Source organism: Pecten maximus, chromosome 12 (genome assembly GCF_902652985.1).
Source record: "Pecten maximus chromosome 12, xPecMax1.1, whole genome shotgun sequence".
Classification (NCBI taxonomy): domain Eukaryota; kingdom Metazoa; phylum Mollusca; class Bivalvia; order Pectinida; family Pectinidae; genus Pecten; species Pecten maximus.
The window spans coordinates 5,155,922-5,177,988 of NC_047026.1; the positions used below are offsets into that span (position 1 = coordinate 5,155,922).

Sequence of the window (22,067 nt, forward strand, 5' to 3'; positions counted from 1 at the left end):
TATTCATTCATTAAAAGTGAAATTTTTCATAGTTAATATGACGTCATAATGCAAGATAGAAAACATAACGTCACGCTTTGGCGTACCACAATGAATTCTGGGAGAGGTTGAGCTGCCTCGGTATATTTTGCCATACAATGTGATAAACAAAATATCAAAAAGTATCTTCAGTAATACCAAATGTTTCACTCGTGCGGCTAATATTTTGATATTTGAATATAAGCCCCCGCTAGTTCTGAATGTTTTATACGTACTTGCACTAGTTTGTACTTACTTACGTGGTCACGTGACCGGCAAGGGGGTCAACGTTAACACATGGTGCACCCATTTACAATATCCTATTGTGTAAACAACCATGACGTACTGCTTTAGCGTACTTATTAAAGAAAGAGAATTGCCGTCTAATCTTTCAAATATTTATTTGAAACTATGTAGCGCACAAAGAGGATCGTATTGTCAAATCGGCGCTTAATTCGCATGTTCTTTTTTTTCTTTTTTCTTTCTAATGCTATCGTCTAAAAATCTTCTTTATTACATTTTGTGAGTAATGGGGTACATTGGAACGATCTATAGAGCAAGTGTTCTTGTTCCTGTTTCGATATTTGATCTCTTAAGTGTTTCTAGTATCGAAGGTGGCATAAACACCAACAAAATGTATGAAATGGGTTGTATTTGATTAAATCAATTAGCTTTTGCAGATCATTTCCTAAATTGATCTCGCTCAGGGGGTGTAGACAGCCGGTACGCGCTAATGATGCTGATCACAATAACGTAACGTCATCATTATACGTTGAGTAACCAAGTCGTAAATGATGACGCCTTCGATGCAACTAGTCAACCCTTGTTGAAGAGTTTGGCTGGCCGGTACTCGGCAAGCCTCTTGCTGACATGACAAAACTTTTACACTAGGGTTGATATACCATCGGAACAGACCCATGTTAGATTCTATTATTCTGTACTCTGTTCTCTTAATCTGCATGTGTCCTTGACAATGATATAACTTTGTCCATTGCAAAGACGTTAAACCCCGAAAAACAAAACAAACTTTTACACGATTTCACTTATGATCAATTGAATGGTGCACAATATTTGTCCAATGCGCGTTATTCTAAAATATGTTTATATACAAAGATCTATAATATATTTAATAATGGAATTAGTTCATGTGATCTTTAATGATAAGGTTGGCTCAGAACAAAGCAGAATATTGTGGAAAATTTTCTGATTAAAAAGTTAAAGGCAGACAGACAATAAGGAATGACTCACTCGTCTGCCATGTGCAACCGACGAATATTTACTGCGCCTATATGGAATCATTTCTTTTTCTTATTTGTCTGCCCGGTTAAATTTAACAAAACTTACCGAAATGTTTAATATTTGGTGAACAAATGTTGGCTCATTCACACGATTTACATATCCGTTAATAAAAAACGTCGATTTTGGGTTATTTAACCAGTTTACCTATTCCACAAATCATGCATCTTTGATAGATTCAGTAGTTAGGGTGTTTGTATGTTTTTATGAAAGAAAAACTCGTTGGCATCGATTGAAGGAATAGATAGCTGGCATGTCATGAAGGGACAGCCTGTTGACATGTCTTTAAGGAACAGCATTTGTCCTGTATTGAATGAAGGGTCAGCTGTGTTGTCTTGAAGGTATAGCGTTTAATTGTGTTTGTATCAATAGAAGACATAGATCACCGATTCCTGAGGGGGCTAATTTTATAATAGAGACACTGATGTAAATCGCATTCAGATATCTGTATGATAAATAGGCAACGAAAATTTCAAAGCGAATATCATAGGTTAATAGAGTATTGATATGACTTATATCTACAATGACATATCTTGAATTCACTACTGTAAAAGTCAACATTAATTTGAGGCTAATTAAGCTAATTAATTGCATGACAGTTATACAAAAGCTCTTTCTTTTTGTTTTTAGCCTCCGGTGTCTACGATTTTACTACAGCAGAAGGGAGACATTTCCAGGTGTACTATGACATGGACAGTGACGATGGACCGTGGATTGTAAGTATGACTCAAGATAAAACAGGTCTAGGCAGCAATAGAGACCATCCAGCAACCCATTCTTGACATGAAACGGATTTACATTCCCCGATGGAGTTGGTGAAAACGCAACTGAATAAGAGATATCACAACAATGAATTAGTTATGTCATTGTTTTATTTAAGCGATTGTACTTATAAATTATAAAGTAAAACAATACCTGAAGGATAGATTAACCTTTCGATGGGCTTAACCATTACCTCTGGGTGATAATGGTGAGATATTGGATTATTTATGCTGTCGATATGTTCTTGTGAAAACTCCCCATGGATGAATACATCATAGTTGTGTATGATCATTCAATCGCAAAGAATATATATATTTCTACCAATCAGTGACGTGGAAATGGTACCTAGACCTCGTTTTCCACAAAATTAACACTGCCCTTATCTCCTTGTCTTCATATTAATAAACAACATTTACAAACCAAATTTCACCGAAATATTGGAAATATTGGGAAAGATCTGAATTTTGACCAATCAGGAACCTCTGTTTAATGGTGATCCTGTATCCTAAACCAGTATTTTGATGTTTAATATTTGCATTGTCACCCTTACCCTTACAAAGTTTCATCATATACCATCATTTCAAATACGTGTTTTACTAGATATATTTTCAGCCAGTCAGAAGCTGTGGCTGTCAGAGAACGGTTTACAACTATAGACATCATACTGATTATGCATACAAAGTTTGGGGGTATTATACGAGTAGCTACTTAGAGTAGTTGGTTACATTGAATCAGGATTGAATGCGCCAGTCATCGTGCCTCCAATTTTATGGCGGAGGCATGTGGATTTACGCCAACCATATTCATATTATGTGTATACCTCTATGCAGTACTTAGTCCTTAATATAAAACATTACAATTGCCAATCTTTAGTGAAGAAACGCAAAATCATAACCGATATTTTACCGAGTGACCTTGACCTTTTGTGAGTTGACTTCCGGTGTAATTTCCGCCCACGTTTTTCATATCATAGCAAACATTTCGGCAAACACCAATGAGAAGATGTAAAAATTGATAGTCAGATTTTAATATAAGTATCAGGACTCTAGACCATAGATTGAAACCTTTCTGACAACATATATATCAAAGGTCAAAGTGACTTTCATATGGAATACAGCACATCACCTTTCATGCATGTACCCACAAATAAAGATTCCTTAAAAATGTGATAATTTCATAAAAAAAAACCTTGTTACTATGGTAACACCACCTCTTTGGATTTGTAAGGTGGTTATACCGCCCGATGACAGAGAATTCAGCATAGACATACGTAGGAACTTTCTCGACAAAAAATGGTTTTACGACATAGAAATCAATAACAGCAGAATGGTATATGTAAAATAAAACCATTCTTTATCATCACTAGTTTTTTTTATATCACGAAAATCTGAAGGCCATTATAAATGGTAGTGTTTATTTCAGTAGAAACTAATCTATTCAATTGGTATTCAAATTGTGACTTATGAAATTAAAGAACAAACACATATGAATATACATGAAAATTTTCATTATTTATCGCTCACAAGCTAATCGGATGGTATGGAATTTTCATATCTAGAAAGAACTGTATATTTAAACATACACTGTATATAAATTGATATTTTAATTATCCTCGTATACAAATTGTTATGATAATATTATAACAAAGTGCAATATCTCTTTAAGTTGCTGTCGAATAATTCCCATTTTCGAGAACTCGTCAGAGATCTTGTCGATTTGTGGCTGCATAGAAAGCTTCATCGTACTTGGTTGATATTCACTCCAATCATGGTGTTCATAGGACCCACAAATGATATCATCACAAAGTGCAATAACACCATAACTTTTGTTGAATAATTCCCATTTTCAAACTCCGTATGGCATCAACTCATCTTGGTCCTTCGCAGCTAATGAAATGATACACATGTAGAAAACATGATATACAATGTACAACAGTGTGTAGAGAGTGCAGAGGTGACATTTTGTCACAATCTCCTGAACCAGTTACTGAGGAAACGAATGACAAACGACTGAATGATCTGAAGAAATTGTATAAGCAAACTCGCAAATTCAGTGTTTTTTTTACCTTCGCCAATTGTTTAAGTTCCCACTATCCATATTTGTCATTATTACAATTTGCTCACCACTCACCACGCACAATAATAATGAAGTAATTTTCGTGTGATATGCGTTTATACCCGAAAATGCCAATTTCCAATCTACAATAACCTGTCATATTTTCGGGGATGTTATTTAAGTAATACAGTAACAAACAAGAAATGGTCTACCAGATATATTTATGGTTGAGCTTATTAAGCACATGCTCACCACAACTATGCTGATTAAAATCCTTACAGGTGATACAGAGACGAACAAGTGAAGATGTTGATTTCTATCGTAACTGGGCAGACTACAAGAGCGGTTTCGGGAATCTAATGGGGAATTTCTGGATTGGTAAGTGTATATTGGACTACGGGGACATTTCTAGATTGGTAAGTATTTATCGGACTACAGGGACATTTCCGGAAAGGTAGGTACATGTGTGGCTGTAGTTTTATTCATTGATAGGTTCATTTCAGAAATTTATTTTGTAAGTTCAGATTAGACAACAACACGAAATGGTGATTGATCAGACCGTATCAGACTATGGAGATTATTTTGTTTGGAGTGTAATCCATTCAAATCCGCGGAATCACCTCTCCAATCAACATACTTTCTTAATCGCCATATTGTAGCATTTCATTCGTTTTGAATGTAACTCAATTTCAACCTAGTCAGCCGTTACTTAACCTTCATTCTTAGTTCAACTCAGTCGAAGAATTAATGCAATGCGCATTTGAAAAATACTTCAAAGATCTTTTGATTTATAATATCCGCTTTTAAAGAACATTTCTTCCAACAAATAAGTCTAACTTTTACACTCTTTTACACAACCGTTTTCCATTGCAAGCATATGATCAAACGGTACAAAAGTTGTTAGAGACATTTTAACAGTTAGAACAGAAATTGCATACGAGATAAAGTCCGTGGTGAAAGTTAGTTACAGAGGGAGAGGCACGAACTGTCCTCAAATAGTGTTTTGAACAAAATAGGAACATTTTGTAGGTATTTTCCACTTTCCACAAATTTAACATTTGTTTCCAAATGATGTACTCATTCTTTCCAAATGCTGACATGTTTAAAGGGAATGCATTAAACGATTTATTTATCTCCTTGATACAAACTACTTCAACTCCTTCGACTAAATTTGGGATCTTATCTTTTCTCTTCCTTCTTAACAACTTTCTTCTTCTTAACGTCCCCCTTGACACTGCCTCACTTTTAGCCTTAAGTTTAGCGTTCGCCCCTGTGAGTAAGGCTTTGGGTTCTGTCCCCTGGCCAAGACATACCGAAGTCTTTAAAAATGGTAGTTACTGCTCCTGCTTAGCGCACAGCAAACAATGAGTGGGACGACTGGTTCGACCGTTGTCAGTATAATGTGACCGGGTGGGGTGTCCTGCTGGTTGTTTTCGGCAGTATGCTTCAGTGAGGTAGCACTATAAATCGGCAAAAGTTCCGGCCTATCACAAGGAGACTAATGTTGTGCCGTCCTTAAATGACCTTAAGTGTTGATAGGACGTTAAATAAAATAAACGAAACCAAACCTGCAACAATATGTCAGCGTTACAAAAAGTCTTTAGGCGTGTAAACTTGTCGTTTATGAACATCTATACATGCATTATTGTCGCAATGGCAGAGATACGAAAACAAATTAAATCAATTAACAGACCGTTCACATCACAGCACGTCTCGGTTTTGCTAAATAAAGTCTATTGGTTTTATTTGTTTTTCGTCCTACCATCAGCCAATGTCATTTAAGGACGGCCTCCCGTGCGTGCGACATGCATGATGTGGTGGGTGCATATGCGTGTTTGGGGAGACTGTGGTATGTTTTGGTTAAGTTTCCTTGTGAAAGTCCGGAACTGTTACGATTTATAGTACTACCTCACTGAAGCATACTGCCGAAGACACCAAGCAGAACACACCACCTGGTCACTTTATACTGACAACAGGAAAGCCAGTCGTCTCACTCTCAAATGCTGAGCGCTAAGCAGGAGTAGCAACTGCCATTTTTAAAGACTCTGGTATGTCTCGGCCAGGGGTCAAACCAAAAGCCTTCCTGATAGGAGCGAACGCTCAACTTGAATCCAAAAGTGAGGCATTGTCAAGGGAGACATTAGAAATAAGAAAGTTTTAAGAAAAAAGAGAAGAGATAATATCCAAATTTAGTCGGCTTTTACGATCATGCAATGGGAGCAGCAGATACAATTCTTACGCCCTATCTGCAGAGCAATGCAAAAGTCTAATAGGGCGACGTTGGCCTCGTTAAATTTATGATGTCACATATTTGACAATGTCAGCTCACAGGCGATATTTTCAAAAAAAATCATGATATCTCTGAAAGAAAAATGGCTATATAGAATTTCCACTGTCTTCACTTTCCTTTGATGAAATGGTGTATTTTCACATCTTTCTGGGTACATTTTAATTAAACCAGATTTGACAAAGATTTGTATGGCAGTCACTGTTAACTAGCTGAAGACGTCAATTTTTCCTGTACATTTGGCCTTATTTTACTCGTACTCTTTCAGGAGCCTCCAAACAGATTTACCACTGTTTCATGATTACAACAAAGACACTCACTGATTTATTGAAAATGTTACTATCGTTAAAATATAATATACAGAATGTATTAATGCTGTTCAGTTTATAAACGAAGTATTAAAATATATCATAATATACCTTTTTAAAAATATTCATTGAATGTGTCATTGTCATATTGTAATTAAACTGTTATATCCTGATGATTTAAGTCGAGATATTGTGACATGGAACTGAAAAATGTTGAACTGGACTAATATGTGCGCCGATACATTAACGGAGCTTCAATATTTTATTTCCTTTTCCCCAGTAATGTTCCGCTTAGGTTTATAGGTCTGGTGCCTATGAATATGGAAAATAATGTAATTATATTATAATGTATGTATTTGAGAAAGGCTTACATTCTACTTCTTTATATTAAAGGCAATGACATCCTTCATATCCTGACAAACAGCCCAAGGATACTTCGTGTTGAACTAGAGGCTTGGGATGGGACAAAAGGTTATGCCCAGTACTCGGAATTCCAGGTGGCCAATGAAGCTTTGAATTATAGACTTTCAGTGCAGGGATTCTCCGGCAACGTTTCCTGTAAGTCATCTGAATATAATACGGATTATCTAAAACGTTGCAATATTTGAAATCATAGATACCAACTTCATTGAAGGTATAGTTGGCCTATTTATGTCCCTATTGAGCATGATGTAATACATTAGAAATTCGCGCCACTTGACAGGAAGTTGCAGACCAAATTAATGCTGTTTACGATGACATCCAGACCAAATTGAAATACGGTTAAAAATGAAAAAAGTCAAATATACATGTATAACTGATTAAAAGATTATCATTACTACTGCTACACTGTCAGAAAACTGCAAATAAAAATACACGTGCATTTCCCTTTCCTTACTATCACGTGTCTGGTTTCTGAACATATCCACCAATCGATATGCATTATTTCATGTCATTACTTAACAGAAGTCATATTAAACAAAACAAGAATAATACAGCCAAGACTCTGTTACACTGACAAGTTCATTGCTTGTTTAGGACAATTTTCGATTGGTCCTATTGACATGACTACAACCAATCCGTTTTCCTATAGTATATCAAAACGGATTGATACATCTATAAGTTATTGTTTGGTAATTATTTGTTTTCATTCCTTAGATGATGTCTTTGGCAGCCATAATGGTTACGCATTCACCACCTTTAACAGAGACAACGATATCAAAGAAGATGAAAATTGTGCCCTGCAATATCGTGGCGGTTGGTGGTACTACAACTGCTTTCAGTGTAATCCCAACGGACTCTATATGACATATAGTGTAGGTGGGGATATCAAGGCAATGAGCTGGGGGTACTTCCCTGATGCGATGTCGATAGTTACACCACTGAAGGCAACCAAAATGATAATTCGATAGATACTCATCCGAGTCGGATTTACGATCTTTTGAATTTGAGTTTGTTGAATACAACTAGATGTGTTTTGCTATCAGTTAAAAGCTGTAATCTGCTATACATTATTCAAGTATAGCCTTTTTATAAGGTCGGGATATGGTTTTGTTTAACCTGAGAAAAACATCGCAAAATAATAATCCCATGTACTGACCGAAATGAATGCATCGCGATTTACTAATAGATACTACCATATGAGACATGAACTTGTGTATACCGTGTAACATACCTTGTTTAACCAATACTAGTATGATAATGTTACTGTCATACACCATACACAAATATCCGTTATCATACATCATACATACACAAAAATAACACTGTTATTTCTATACATCATACATACACAAATATAATACTGTTACTACCGTACATCATACATATACAAATGTAATACTGTTATTATCATACCTCATACATACACAAATACAATACTGTTATTATCATACATCATACATACACAAATCTGATACTGTTATTATCATTCATCATACACAAATATAAACTTTTATTAACATACATCATACATACCCAAATGTAACACTGTTATTATTGTCACCAGGTTGTTTATCATTATAAACACTGTGCGGCATAATGAATGTGGGTATAGAGTTCGTATCGTGTGTAGTGACCCGTGTCTATATATATTGTTTGTTATGTACGTGTACAGTGTCCTGTCGCAATCTTGTCGCAGTGTCCAGTCTTAAGTTGGACGTGTGTCCATGTAGGGATGATGATTGGGTATGGTTGAATATTTGTTCATATTGGGAATGAGTTTTGATTGGTTGTTAATGTAAGTGTGCGTGCGTGCATGTTACCTGTCCTTTCCCTGTCACTTTGAAGCCTGGGAATGACCTGTACGGACGTTGATACACTGTAGATACAAATACAGTCAACTCATCTCTATGCTCGCGCAAGATGGGATTATCCAGCTGTGCTGGGGTAAGTGATAGTCTTTACAAATATATTCAGAATATAAGCTAAGTAGACTGCTATGTATATCTTAATTCAATTGGTGTAAATGTAAGGTTAATAAGTTTCGTTGTCGTGCTGTAAGTTGTTAATACTTTGTCGGCGTGATTTTGTACATGTACCGCGATATACCTAGTGTTAGTCTTCGTATGTATTTCTGTATTTAGAGTTTGTCATTGTCTTATTATTTGTATTATTGTTATAGGTTGTCGAGAGGAAGGCATAAATAAATGTATAATGAAATGTATTCAAGACTTTGTCGTGAGTGAAAAAAATCCCCGGAGTCACGTGACATTATCATACATACAAAAATATAATGCTGTTATTACCGTATATCATACATACACAAATATGTTACTGTTATTACCATATATAACACATACAAAAATATAATACCGTTATTACCATACACCATACATACACAAATATAATACTGTTATTACCATACACCATATATACACAAATATAATAGTCTTATTACCATACACCACATATACACAAATATAATACTGTTATTACCATACATCATACATACACAAATATAATACTGTTATTACCATACATCATACATACACAAATATAATACTCTTATTACCATACACCATATATACACAAATATAATACTGTTATTACCATACATCATACATACACAAAAATAATACTGTTATTACCATACATTATATATACACAAATATAATACTGTTATTACCATACATCATACGCAAATATAACGTTCTTATTACTATACATCATACACAAATATAATACTGTTATTACCATACACCATATATACACAAATATAATACTGTTATTACCATACACCATATATACACAAATATAATACTGTTATTACCATACATCATACATACACAAAAATAATACTGTTATTACCATACATCATATATACACAAATATAATACTGTTATTACCATACATCATATATACACAAATATAATACTGTTATTACCATACACCATATATACACAAATATAATACTGTTATTACCATACATCATATATACACAAATATAATACTGTTATTACCATACATCATATATACACAAATATAATACTGTTATTACCATACATCATACATACACAAATATAATACTGTTATTACCATACATCATACATACATAAATATAATACTGTTATTACCATACATCGTACATAAATATAATACTGTTATTACCATACACCATATATACACAAATATAATACTGTTATTACCATACACCATATATACATAAATATAATACTGTTATTACCATACATCATACACACACAAATATAATACCGTATTCAGTAGCTGTTATTTTGTTGTATATAGTTGATAAAGCTGAAGTTCTAATTCGAAATCTATAAAATTGTAGCAAAATTGAACAAAGGATAGATATTTATATACGGACACAGGAAAAGTACAATGATTGGTGTTCCGCAAGGTTGAGCGACTTAATCAAAGACACTTGATGTATCATTGTTCCGGAAAAAGAGTGGTGACATTGGAACTACCAGTCATAGGATCCTGACTGTGGTACAAATAATTGTCAATTTCAATGAACTACTTACATCATGATACATTCCTACCTAACGTTGTTTCTTTGTTTTGACATATCTTATTACAGTCTAACGAACAGTTCAACGATAAATCGATATGCACAATATACTGTACGAGAATGTAGTTGGTGAATCAATGTTAGCCTTAGATTAATCGTTCCTTTATTAAAAAAATTTCTTTTTTTTTCTTCTTTTTTTCTTTCTAAGTACTTATATCATTGTTTATATTCAGGGAACATGTGTATGTTTATGTCATGTGTAACTTGATGGTTATGTATTGCGCAAATGATACACTTTATTCACAAATGTTTATTCATAAGAAATCCTAGATATTTTAGCGAATGTGTTACCGTTGTCCTTTCGACACATATTCTGTTGTGAATTATTTGTGTAGTTGCGTCATGAGAATTCATTTATATCAGTAATAACACACCTACAGTCAGGATAGTAAAAAAGTATTTAGATATGTTTCCAATGTGTTGTAGCTTTTACAATGATGAACATCATTTTTCAATTTAAGGAAATACCTAATTTTCTGTGTTTGAATCAATCTTTAGACTTTATCATTAATCAGACGATCATTTAAAGTCTCTGAGAGATAGGGTGGTATCTATTCGATAGCGAACTATGAACACAAGGCTTTGTGAAATAAATAATTGTCCAATACACAGGTCTGATACTGTTAAACAAATAGTGTTTTGAATACCACAGAAACTGCTATTGTTTTGATAAAAACTTTGAATCAGATCCGTGGAATACATAGAGCTTTTTGCCGCTTGACAATTGATGTCTACGTAATCTCAGATAAAAGACTGAATGGCAAACTTATCTTTTACCAGTTATGAAATGGACTTATAAAACATTGCATAGGCTAGTTTTCTGTGATAGGAAAGCTTGTCGGCATTTTAAAATTCATGATCTCCATTATCTAGGAATCCCTTGATCCCTCGCCGTTTGACGTCTAATCAATGTATTGCTAGAATATGTATATATAAATTAGTACAGACAAGGCCTAATCACAAGTAATATGATGACTCCAAGGTGTTGAGCAGTACAGTAATGACGACTCAAATGTATCGAGTATTTTAGTATAGGCGACTCAATGTATCGAGTTGTATAGTATTTGCGACTTAAATATATCGAGTTGTTAAGTACAAATGACTCCAATGTATTGATTAGTGTAGTATTGGTGACTCAAATGTATCGCGTAGTATAGTATTGGTGACTCTTCTTGTAATTGTACATATTTTAATATTTTAAGTCACGTTCTTTTATAAGGTTAAAATTATAAAAAAAAATATTTTCCTATACTTGCGACTTACGTCACGTCATGTATCTACAAGCATATGTGATATACACTCAATCAATGATAGAAACGACTTGTATGTTGACAACATCAGAAATGCTGGTCTGCGGTTTTGACGATGGACGCTTTATAAAACAAGGTGGTGAAACATTGGCATACGGTCATTACAGAATAAAAAACGAAATTATCTACCAATATTAATGTTGATTACAATCAACTTTGTATACAACCAACTCGGTTAAGACGAACTTTCACGTGTAATGAAATAAAAAGCAACCCCCGACTGCAACACTATATAATATTAGCAATATAACCACTTCTACAATTAATTTGACGTTAGGAATTTGTGTTCATAACGAACTCAATATTGTGTTCCTTTAACAAAGTTCCTCAGTCAACTTAACTGGACGAAGTTTGTATAAATAAGGTCAATACATCAACATGTCTGTTTTTAAATTGCTCAATTGTAATATCTACCAAACTTATTTCACACCTTCTAAATTACCCTAATTGGAACACAAGATGATTGGACAGGAATGCTTGTCACGTTCATTGTTTTCATAATTTTCAATAATGTCAATATATGCTTGTCGAAATGCCGAATTACAAGTTTGTTGGCGTGTACTTACTGTGCTTACTGAGGCAATCTAATTTAAATATAGATGGTCATTCTCTCTCTTTAGCTCGATTGGTCGAGTGTAAGACTAGTAAGTCAGAGGTCTCGGATTTGATCCCTAACGGAGGCAGTGATTTCAATTTAATAAATCAAACGCTCTATTACATATATTTATCAAAAAAAATCATCATTCAATGCCTTACAGTGATTCATTTCTCATTGCTATACAGAAACGTGTTAATTTTCACTGCTTAAAAAATAAAAATAAAATATTTATATACATATATATCTGTTATACGTTCAAAGAAAAACAACACTAAATTCCCTCACGTTGCATTTAAATGAAATGATAAAAAAATGTTGAGAAACGAACGGATGTCCAATGGTAACACACTCGTCGTTCACTTAGATAACCAAGATTCGATTTACCGATCGGATCTATATATTGATCATGAGTATGCGAGTGTCAGACGTGAAAAAGTATAGGATAACCTGTCCGATCACGTGGGTCGCCTCAAGTTATTCCAGTATCCTCCCACGGTAAGACAACCCGCGCGATTCCATCCGGGCCAACAATATGAATTAGTAAAGGTTAAATAACCAGTTTCGAAATTAGTGTGAAAATAAATAAAATGTACACTTTATAGTGAATAAAAATATTTCCGAGTTAGCAGATTTGAATTATTTTACAGCTTTTGATAGATAAATAGTTGTCCCTCCACACCATACATGTATTGGAACCGTAACCGCTCTATCTGTTTCCAAGCTCCTTTGGATTGCAGATCGTCAAAAACCGGGATTAGTTTGTCCGCGTACAGTCCGTAGTACAGTGTTTCAGTACGAATTATCATCAGGATAATTCCGCCTGTAAAAAAAACTTAATTCATCAATACGTCACAAAAACTATATACATTGTAATTCCACCTGTGAAAAAATAACTAGATTCATAAATACGTCACGAAAATAGAATTCAACATGTAAAAAAGGTAACTTAATTCATGAATACGTCACAAAAATTTAATTCCACATGTCAAAAAAGGTAACTTAATTCATAAATATGTCACAAAAACAAGATAATTTAACCAGTAAGAAATAACTTAACTCATAAATACGGCACAAAAACTAGATATTCAACCTGTAAAAATATTATCATTAATATTATTCTATTTATTGTTGCCACAAAGGTTCATATCAAACATTAATAAAGAAACTTTCTATGCATTTCAGGTTTAAGAATATCTGCGCCCAAACACTTGTTATACAGTCACCATTATTTTGCATCTAAATTGAACACGTACCTGATTTAGTGAGTCGTATCATCTCTTTAATATCTGAACACAATATGCCTGGTTGTACGGAACATAGAATACTGATCCCCAGAACAGCATCATAACTATCTGTAATACAATAAAGTGATAGGGATATCACCAATAACGACAAAGTCTTAAAACAACTGATATTTATTTACATTTCTAACTGTTGAAATATTTGTTGTTTCATTTCCCAAAACACAAAATTGTGATAAAAACTCATTTTTTATGTCTGTAATGGTCTAGCCGCCAAGTAGACACCAGTATAAGACGACCCAAGTGATACATTGGCAAATATGGCTGCTAATAGAATTGAATCTGTTCGACTATCTACATGCAGTATGTAATATAACTAAGCTTAATCCACACACGCAGGAAGACGAGAACACATGTGTAAGCCGTTTTATGGGTCGACAGATGGTCCATATTCAACCTCCTATTTCTAAAACTGTCAGTATTCAGTCACCGTTACTAAATAGCGCTGCCAACATGGAGAATTGTAATGTTTGATGTTAGAATATTTCTACATTGTTATTTCATCTAACGATTTCAGTTCGAGAAGGTGATTAAATAAAATGACAGGAGAAAAACAACTTAAAACTGAGTCTTATCACACACACTTTTTTTAATGACCCAAAATCAAAGATTTAACATATATATTAAATTAATGGTTTATTGCACCTTGCTATCTATTGTAGCATATGTTATGGCCCATTATGCCTTTTCTGACTTATCCAACATTTTGGTTCCTTGGATCACCAAGTCTAAGAAACACAAAACAGCTGTATGATCTAACAATATTTTTATTATTCTGTGTACTATGTCGTTGTTAAAATGCGCCATTAATCTGTATGGATAGTCTACAACATGAAGATTTGCAGGCACCGATTTGATTGGCTAAATGCAAATGTCAGATAGATTCAAAAGGAAAGTTGCAGGGGAAGAGTTTAATGAATATCTATTAAATGATATTGCGGTGTTTGTTGCACTGAAGTGGTGATAAGCATCCCCTAAATAGTAAATCAGCAAAGGTGGTTCCTACCTCCTGTTAGTGGTATAGAGTTAAGTCCCTTTACTTCCGCTGTAACTACATTCCGGTAAACACGTTTTTCTCGTGCGATGTCTAGCATCTTTTCAGATGAATCAAGAATGTCGATTATCTCAAATCCTTCCTTCTTCAACTGTGAAAAATCATCAGACCGATATTTAAGAGACACAATTAATGAGGCTTGTGTTCTATATATAGACTAATACACTAAGAAAGACAAAGGGAGATAATAATCATATTCGGCAATTTGTTCTGATTCTATTATAGTATATAAACGTATATAATTATTTAATTGAAGTGTCTTGGCAGTCAAAGATTAATATTAAAAGATATTTGACAAAATACTTTTAGCTTGTGATATATTTACGTTGAATGCCCAAAGAAGCCTCACTCAAAGATTTAATGTGTGTATATCTGTAAACGATTTTGTTCATTAGAGGAAAAATCAGATGCAATGATAATTAACAGCTGAATGATGCCAAGACATATAAAAATTACCTCTTCTCCAACTAACCCAGTGCCTCCCCCAATATCTAAAATGATTTTCTCCTTCATGTTATCTTGAAAAATCTTGGCCAGAGTCTTCGCAGCAACAGATGGTCCCTGATAGCCCAAAGCCCTCGATTCCTGCGGGAAAACAATTACAAGATCGTGTGGATAACCTTCCATTGGTATATGATTTCTTCTTGGGATATTTCTTACAAATATACTTGGTTAAAGTTTGGATATTTGAAAATGCGTTTAAATTATAGCTACCATGCCATACTTCAGCGCCTTATCATCATGTTTCGATTAAAATACAGTTTTAATAATTCATGTAATATTTCATCATATAGAAATAAGAAACGGGACAAGTTTGGAATTCTTGTCGTTCCAAGATCAATTAATGGGAAATTTAGAGTATGAAATAAAACAAGGTTTGACATATTTCGATGATTGAGAATAACCGAATTATGTAGATAGTTAAACAACACCATGCAACTCACGCTAATTATGTGCGCTGTCCTAACATGATATATATGGTATTCTTTATCAGGGTATTAAAGGGTTAAAATAATCACTACAATATGAAAGTTTGGAAAAGCCAATATTTATTATACATATTTTTCAATATCTTTATTAGTATCGACTTTATGTTAACTACCTCAAAGCATCTTAATATTTGAGTCTTACAGCACGATGTTGACATTGTGTTATTTCTTCTTGTTCATATAAATAATGTCAGAAAAAAACAATAAATAGTTAAAGTTACTAAATGTAGCTGTTCTGCCACCATATGCTTGACAAAATATGGTTTACTTTAGACAAGAAATAACATCAATGACCATTCATTGCTGCAAATTCAGATACATGCATCTTACCTGAGCAATTGCTGTAATAGACATTAAGGTATTCATTTTTAGATAATGCAATAAAACCAAGAAAATCAATACATTTAATGTGCTAATTACCTAGTTGGTTATAGTCCGTTTCTCAATTAAGGTGAAATATACATCAAGTTTGGTAATTTTGTTAAACTTTGCATGGCATGGAAATTTCAACCTTTGCAGTATATGAACTGGTTTGGAATAACACGACGGAATGCGGCAATATATAATTTACATAAAAATAAATGAAAGTATAAGATATGTATAAATGTAGGAGAATCCAGGATTTGATAACCGGCTTGTATGGTACATTTACCAGGTTATTTGATCTGCGACAACCCCATTTGCAAGGGGATGTAAGTATGATAATAATTTGTTAATTACATAAAATGTAATGTACAATTATCAGTAAATATTGTAACAAATTTAAATGTCAGACATTGTGCAATGTTAAAACAAAATGGCTGTTTTGTTCGTAAACTATACCAAACGATAATATTGACATTAGACGACGTTTTCTGATGAAGCATTTAGTAACAAATGAAAGAAAAGGGGAAACATTAGATTATGTATTAGTAAGACGGTCATGTTTGTGGAATGATATACTAGATATTTCACCAAATTATATTGTTCAATCAATCTTGCAGAAGGACATTTTCAGATAAATCCCAATATAAATGTCATGTTACCTCGTCATAGTTGCAAGCTTTCCCATGATAGTATAGTGCAGATTTGCATGTCGACTGGTCTACTTTGCAAACATCCATGATCACGCGCAGAAAATTGTCTGAAATGCACAAACTGCACAAATGTGGGGGAAAAACCTTAAACCTCCTTACACAGTCTCTTTAACATAGTGTCACTTCACTAGTGAATTAAACAAGAATACAGTGGCAACATTTTGTATAATATTTCTCAGTTTCAAACGATCGTAAAACATTTGTAGTAATAAAACGGAGAACTATCCCTTTGATATCACTACAGATTTTGTCGATAACGTATTTCATTTGAAACTAGTACTTTCCGTTGACGAAAGCAGGATAAATTGTATCATACAACCAACCAGAGATAATACTCTTTGTAGGACCAGTGTTGGGAATGTATTTTCTTCTATCAGACACATGATACGGTAAGTAAAACACGTGTCATCTGTTTTTATAGGATAGCAGATTTACATTCTCATGACATGATATAAATGAGCCATATCAATACCATCCATTGCATGGCTGTTATGACGTCATAATTGTATCTAAAGAGACAGTAATATTTCACCATCAAAATGATCGCGCTGTCGGTACTTGATAGCTTATCTTGCTTTAAGTAGTATAGGTGTATCTTTGACCCTAAGTATTACAATTCTCGGTCACCATTTTGCATTTCATACATCACGGTATCAGAGCCCATCATTTTGTTTACAGTTGAAGTCTAGGTGTTGATACAGAATGCTCAGAAGAGTCGAGAAGTTTGTTGACTTTTATTCGACTACTTAATAATAGGATGGATTTTTCATTTTTCTCTATCGTTAACGTTTAAAAATTGGCCATGTTTTGTTACTCTTATTCAACAAATAATTCATACAAAATTAATTGATTTGTTTTTTTTTATAACTATCATATATTTTGAGGGTTTCCCCTAAGCCACTGATATTGCTCCCTTTTCATCACTAAAATAATAGAAATACAAATATGTAGTATAATATATAATAGTTAATTAAGTTACAAGTGTTATATCAGGGTGGTCGACATCGTGTTGTCGATGGAGCAGAAGACGCTTTCCCTGTCGGTCACATATTCCTAGCCTCCTTTTACTTTCTCAATGGTCTCGATGTAAATCTCCAATTTTGTGTTCCATATAATGTCATCGTTTTAGCGATTTGAATTTGGATTAAGGGTTTCGTAATCATGTCGATATTTTTGTTTTTATTGTTGTAGGTAGTATCGTAGACTACATGGTAAGTTAAATCTAAAGAGTTTACATACAGGTAATTTTTGATATCATTTTGTATAAACTAACCTCGCCCAGTTCAATAAGTATCATAAGGTGAAAGTGTTTACCTTTCAGTCCATGTGAATATATCTTTAATGTATTCAAATTATTGTGTAATAAAATAGCCTCACTCTAGGATCAAAGGATTCAACAAAATATATAAAAAGGAAAAGCAACGTTTAAAATCAAATCAGTAATAAATTTCCGTTTATCTTGAATAATGTATATAATATTTACCATACAACTGTGCGTTCTTTTTCAATGTCTCTCTGCCTCCTGTTTCTGCCGTTGACAATGTATCTCTGTCCCGTTTCTGTCGTTGACAATGTATCTCTGTCCTGTTTCTGTCGTTGACAATGTCTCTCTGTCCTTTTTTTGTCGTTGACTATGTCTCTCTGACCTGTTTCTGTCGTTGACAATGTATCTCTGTCCTGTTTCTGTCGTTGACAATGTCTCTCTGCCCCCTGTTTCTGTCGTTGACAATGTCTCTCTGCCCCTTGTTTCTGTCGTTGACACTGTCTCTCTGCCCCCTGTTTCTGTCGTTCACAATATCTCTCTGCCCCCTGCTTCTGCCGTTGACAATGTCTCTCTGCACCCTGTTTCTATAGTTGACAATGTCTCTCTTCCCCCTTTTTCTATAGTTGACAATGTCTCTCTGCCCCCTGTTTCTGTCGTTGACAATGTCTCTCTGTCCTGTTTCTGCCGTTGACAATGTCTCTCTGTCCTGTTTCTGCCGTTGACAATGTCTCTCTGCCCCCTGTTTCTGTCGCTGACAATGTCTCTCTGCCCTGTTTCTGTCGTTGATAATGTCTCTCTGTCCTGTTTCTGTCGTTGACAATGTCTCTCTGTCCTGTTTCTGTCGTTGACAATGTCTCTCTGTCCTGTTTCTGTCGTTGACAATGTCTCTCTGCCCCCTGTTTTTGTCGTTGACAATGTCTCTCTGCCCCCTGTTTTTGTCGTTGACAATGTCTCTCTGCCCTGTTTCTCTCGTTGACAATGTCTCTCAGCCCCCTGTTTCTGTCGCTGACAATGTCTCTCTGCCCCCTGTTTCTGTCGTTGACAATGTCTCTCTGTCCTGTTTCTGTCGTTGACAATGTCTCTCTGACCTGTTTCTGTCGTTGACAATGTCTCTCTGCCCCCTGTTTCTGTCGTTGACAATGTCTCTCTGACCTGTTTCTGTTGTCGACAATGTCTCTCTGCTGTTTCTGTCGTTGACAATGTCTCTCTGACCTGTTTCTCTCGTTGACAATGTCTCTCTGCCCCCTGTTTCTCTCGTTGACAACGTCTCTCTGTCCCCTGTTTCTGTCGTTGACAATGTCTCTCTGCCCTGTTTCTCTCGTTGACAATGTCTCTCTGCCCCCTGTTTCTCTCGTTGACAATGTCTCTCTGTCCCCTGTTTCTGTCGTTGACGATGTCTCTCTGCCCTGTTTCTCTCGTTGACAATGTCTCTCTGACCTGTTTCTCTCGTTGACAATGTCTCTCTGCCCCCTGTTTCTCTCGTTGACAACGTCTCTCTGTCCCCTGTTTCTGTCGTTGACGATGTCTCTCTGCCCTGTTTCTCTCGTTGACAATGTCTCTCTGCCCCCTGTTTTTGTCGTTGACAATGTATCTCTTCCCCCTATTTCTGTCGTTGAAAATGTCTCTCTGAACTGTTTCTGTCGTTGACAATGTCTCTCTGCCCCCTGTTTCTGTCGTTGACGATGTCTCTCTGCCCTGTTTCTTTCGTTGACAATGTCTCTCTGCCCCCTGTTTTTGTCGTTGACAATGTATCTCTTCCCCCTATTTCTGTCGTTGACAATGTCTCTCTGACCTGTTTCTGTTGTTGACAATGTCTCTGTCCCCTGTTTCTGCGTTGACAATGTCTCTCTGTCCCCTGTTTCTGTCGTTGACGATGTCTCTCTGCCCTGTTTCTCTCGTTGACAATGTCTCTCTGCCCCCTGTTTTTGTCGTTGACAATGTATCTCTTCCCCCTATTTCTGTCGTTGACAATATCTCTCTTCCCCCTGTTTTTGTCGTTGACAATGTCTCTCTGTCCCCTGTTTCTGTCGTTGACAATGTTTCTCTTCCCCCTATTTCTGTCGTTGACAATGTCTCTCTGACCTGTTTCTGTCGTTGACAATGTCTCTCTGACCTGTTTCTGTCGTTGACAATGTCTCTCTGACCTGTTTCTGTCGTTGACACTGTCTCTCTGTTTCTGTCGTTGACAATGTCCCCCTGTTTCTGTCGTTGACACTGTCTCTCTGATCCCCGTTCCTGTCCACCAGGGGATGAAGGTCTACCCGTTTCATGCTTAAAACTTTACACCGGCCAAGATAATCTCAATACCAAGATTTCAAAATTCATTTAGCCATTCACGACTAGTTGGGATTACAACAGATCAAGCGGGCGTGCTATGTTAGGTATGTTATCGATATATTTTATAAATCAAATATTCTTGGACGAGGCATTGAAGGTAAATCGTGAAAATATTTTTGGACAGTCGAATCTTTTTTCGGTGTCCAGTATCAGAACGGTATAGTGAAAGGGTCAAGTCACACTTTCGCCACCGTGATCTATTATTTCCTTTTTAATGCGTGATATGAAGGCAGGCTTTTGTTTCATACTAATAACTGTACCTTTTAGGGTAGTTCATTAATACTACTCCGGTTTTCACTTTGAGGAGATGGCATTACTTGGGTTTTACTTAAATTTTCGTGTGTTTTACCATGGACACAAAACCAAACGTTTACCCTTTCAGATTATCCAAGGTATAGGCGGAAGTCTTCCTTTACTGATATTGTTCACTTGTTACATCAATTTTCAACATGAATTTCAGGTTGTTTTTTTCCTGGTGTTCGTCTCAAACACTGTGATCAGTTGTTTTTGATAACCTTTAACCAAAGTGAGCATGACCATAATAGTACAACAATGAATAGCAAGAAAATAAAAGTTAAGTGGTTTCTAATTACTTTTAGTATTCAACATGACTCGACGCAGAAACCAACTATTGAAACATAATCAATGAAACTTTCATTTTCTCACCAAAAATGTATTTTTCCTTCGATAGGCTTATCATTTACAAGTTTTCAATCCATAGGGAAGTTGTATAGTCATTACCACGATCTCTTTCTCATTGTGTGATATAAAGTCAGATGTGTTTGGTGCTTGTTGATGTACCTAGTGGTTCCGCATCGTCGCATACCCACGGTTGACTGCACTACGCTACGCTATACTGATATGTGTAGCGAGGCGTAATGCAATCAGTCGTGGATATCCGTTGCCACTCGTTTTGATAATGTGATGCAACGCGGATTTGCATGACGGGTGTCATCGATGTACAGTAATAGAAGACGCTTATCTTTATTCTTTAAATCATGGCTGTGATATTATGGCGGTATTCTCTGAATAAATATTTTACCTATGACAGGCCTTCTTTCGTTTCCTTTATCATATTCTATGCTGAAATGTTCATTATCTCCTGCGTTAGAAATTTCTACGGTTTTTTGTTTGTTGGTTTATTTTTTTTTTCATTTTGGCATGTCTATAACCTTTCCTTATTTTCTATGTTATCTTAATATGCTTCTTAATCCATCAGCTTTTATATAGTTACTGTTAAATATACTTTGTCGGAAAATAGCTCAGTAAGATAACGATCTTTGTTTTCATAAAACCGACTTTTAAATAAACTTCTTGCATCTTATTCAGATACGTGGGAGTCAAGTAATAGTTTTGTCTACTGTTGCAGTTCAACAGAATAACTTATTGCATCTTATTCA

At 35.1% G+C, this 22,067-nt stretch overlaps 2 protein-coding genes across 2 annotated transcripts; one reads left to right on the forward strand and one right to left on the reverse strand.

The window, feature by feature from the left end:
- The first annotated feature begins 3,273 nt into the window (after positions 1-3,273).
- On the forward strand, positions 3,274-8,117 carry LOC117339735 (ficolin-1-like). The gene is made up of 4 exons (XM_033901449.1): positions 3,274-3,405; positions 4,413-4,509; positions 7,120-7,284; positions 7,864-8,117. Exons 1-4 carry the CDS (start codon positions 3,274-3,276, stop codon positions 8,115-8,117), a joined length of 648 nt encoding a protein of 215 aa, XP_033757340.1.
- A 6,508-nt stretch (positions 8,118-14,625) lies between these two features.
- On the reverse strand, positions 14,626-20,600 carry LOC117339736 (DEAD-box ATP-dependent RNA helicase 42-like). Its single transcript, XM_033901450.1, has 7 exons — positions 20,475-20,600; positions 18,972-20,249; positions 18,713-18,881; positions 16,321-16,331; positions 15,458-15,586; positions 14,954-15,092; positions 14,626-14,675 (listed from the first exon to the last, which is right to left on the reverse strand). The coding sequence occupies exons 1-7, from the start codon at positions 20,598-20,600 to the stop codon at positions 14,626-14,628; spliced, it is 1,902 nt and encodes a 633-aa protein (XP_033757341.1).
- Between the last annotated feature and the right edge of the window lie 1,467 nt (positions 20,601-22,067).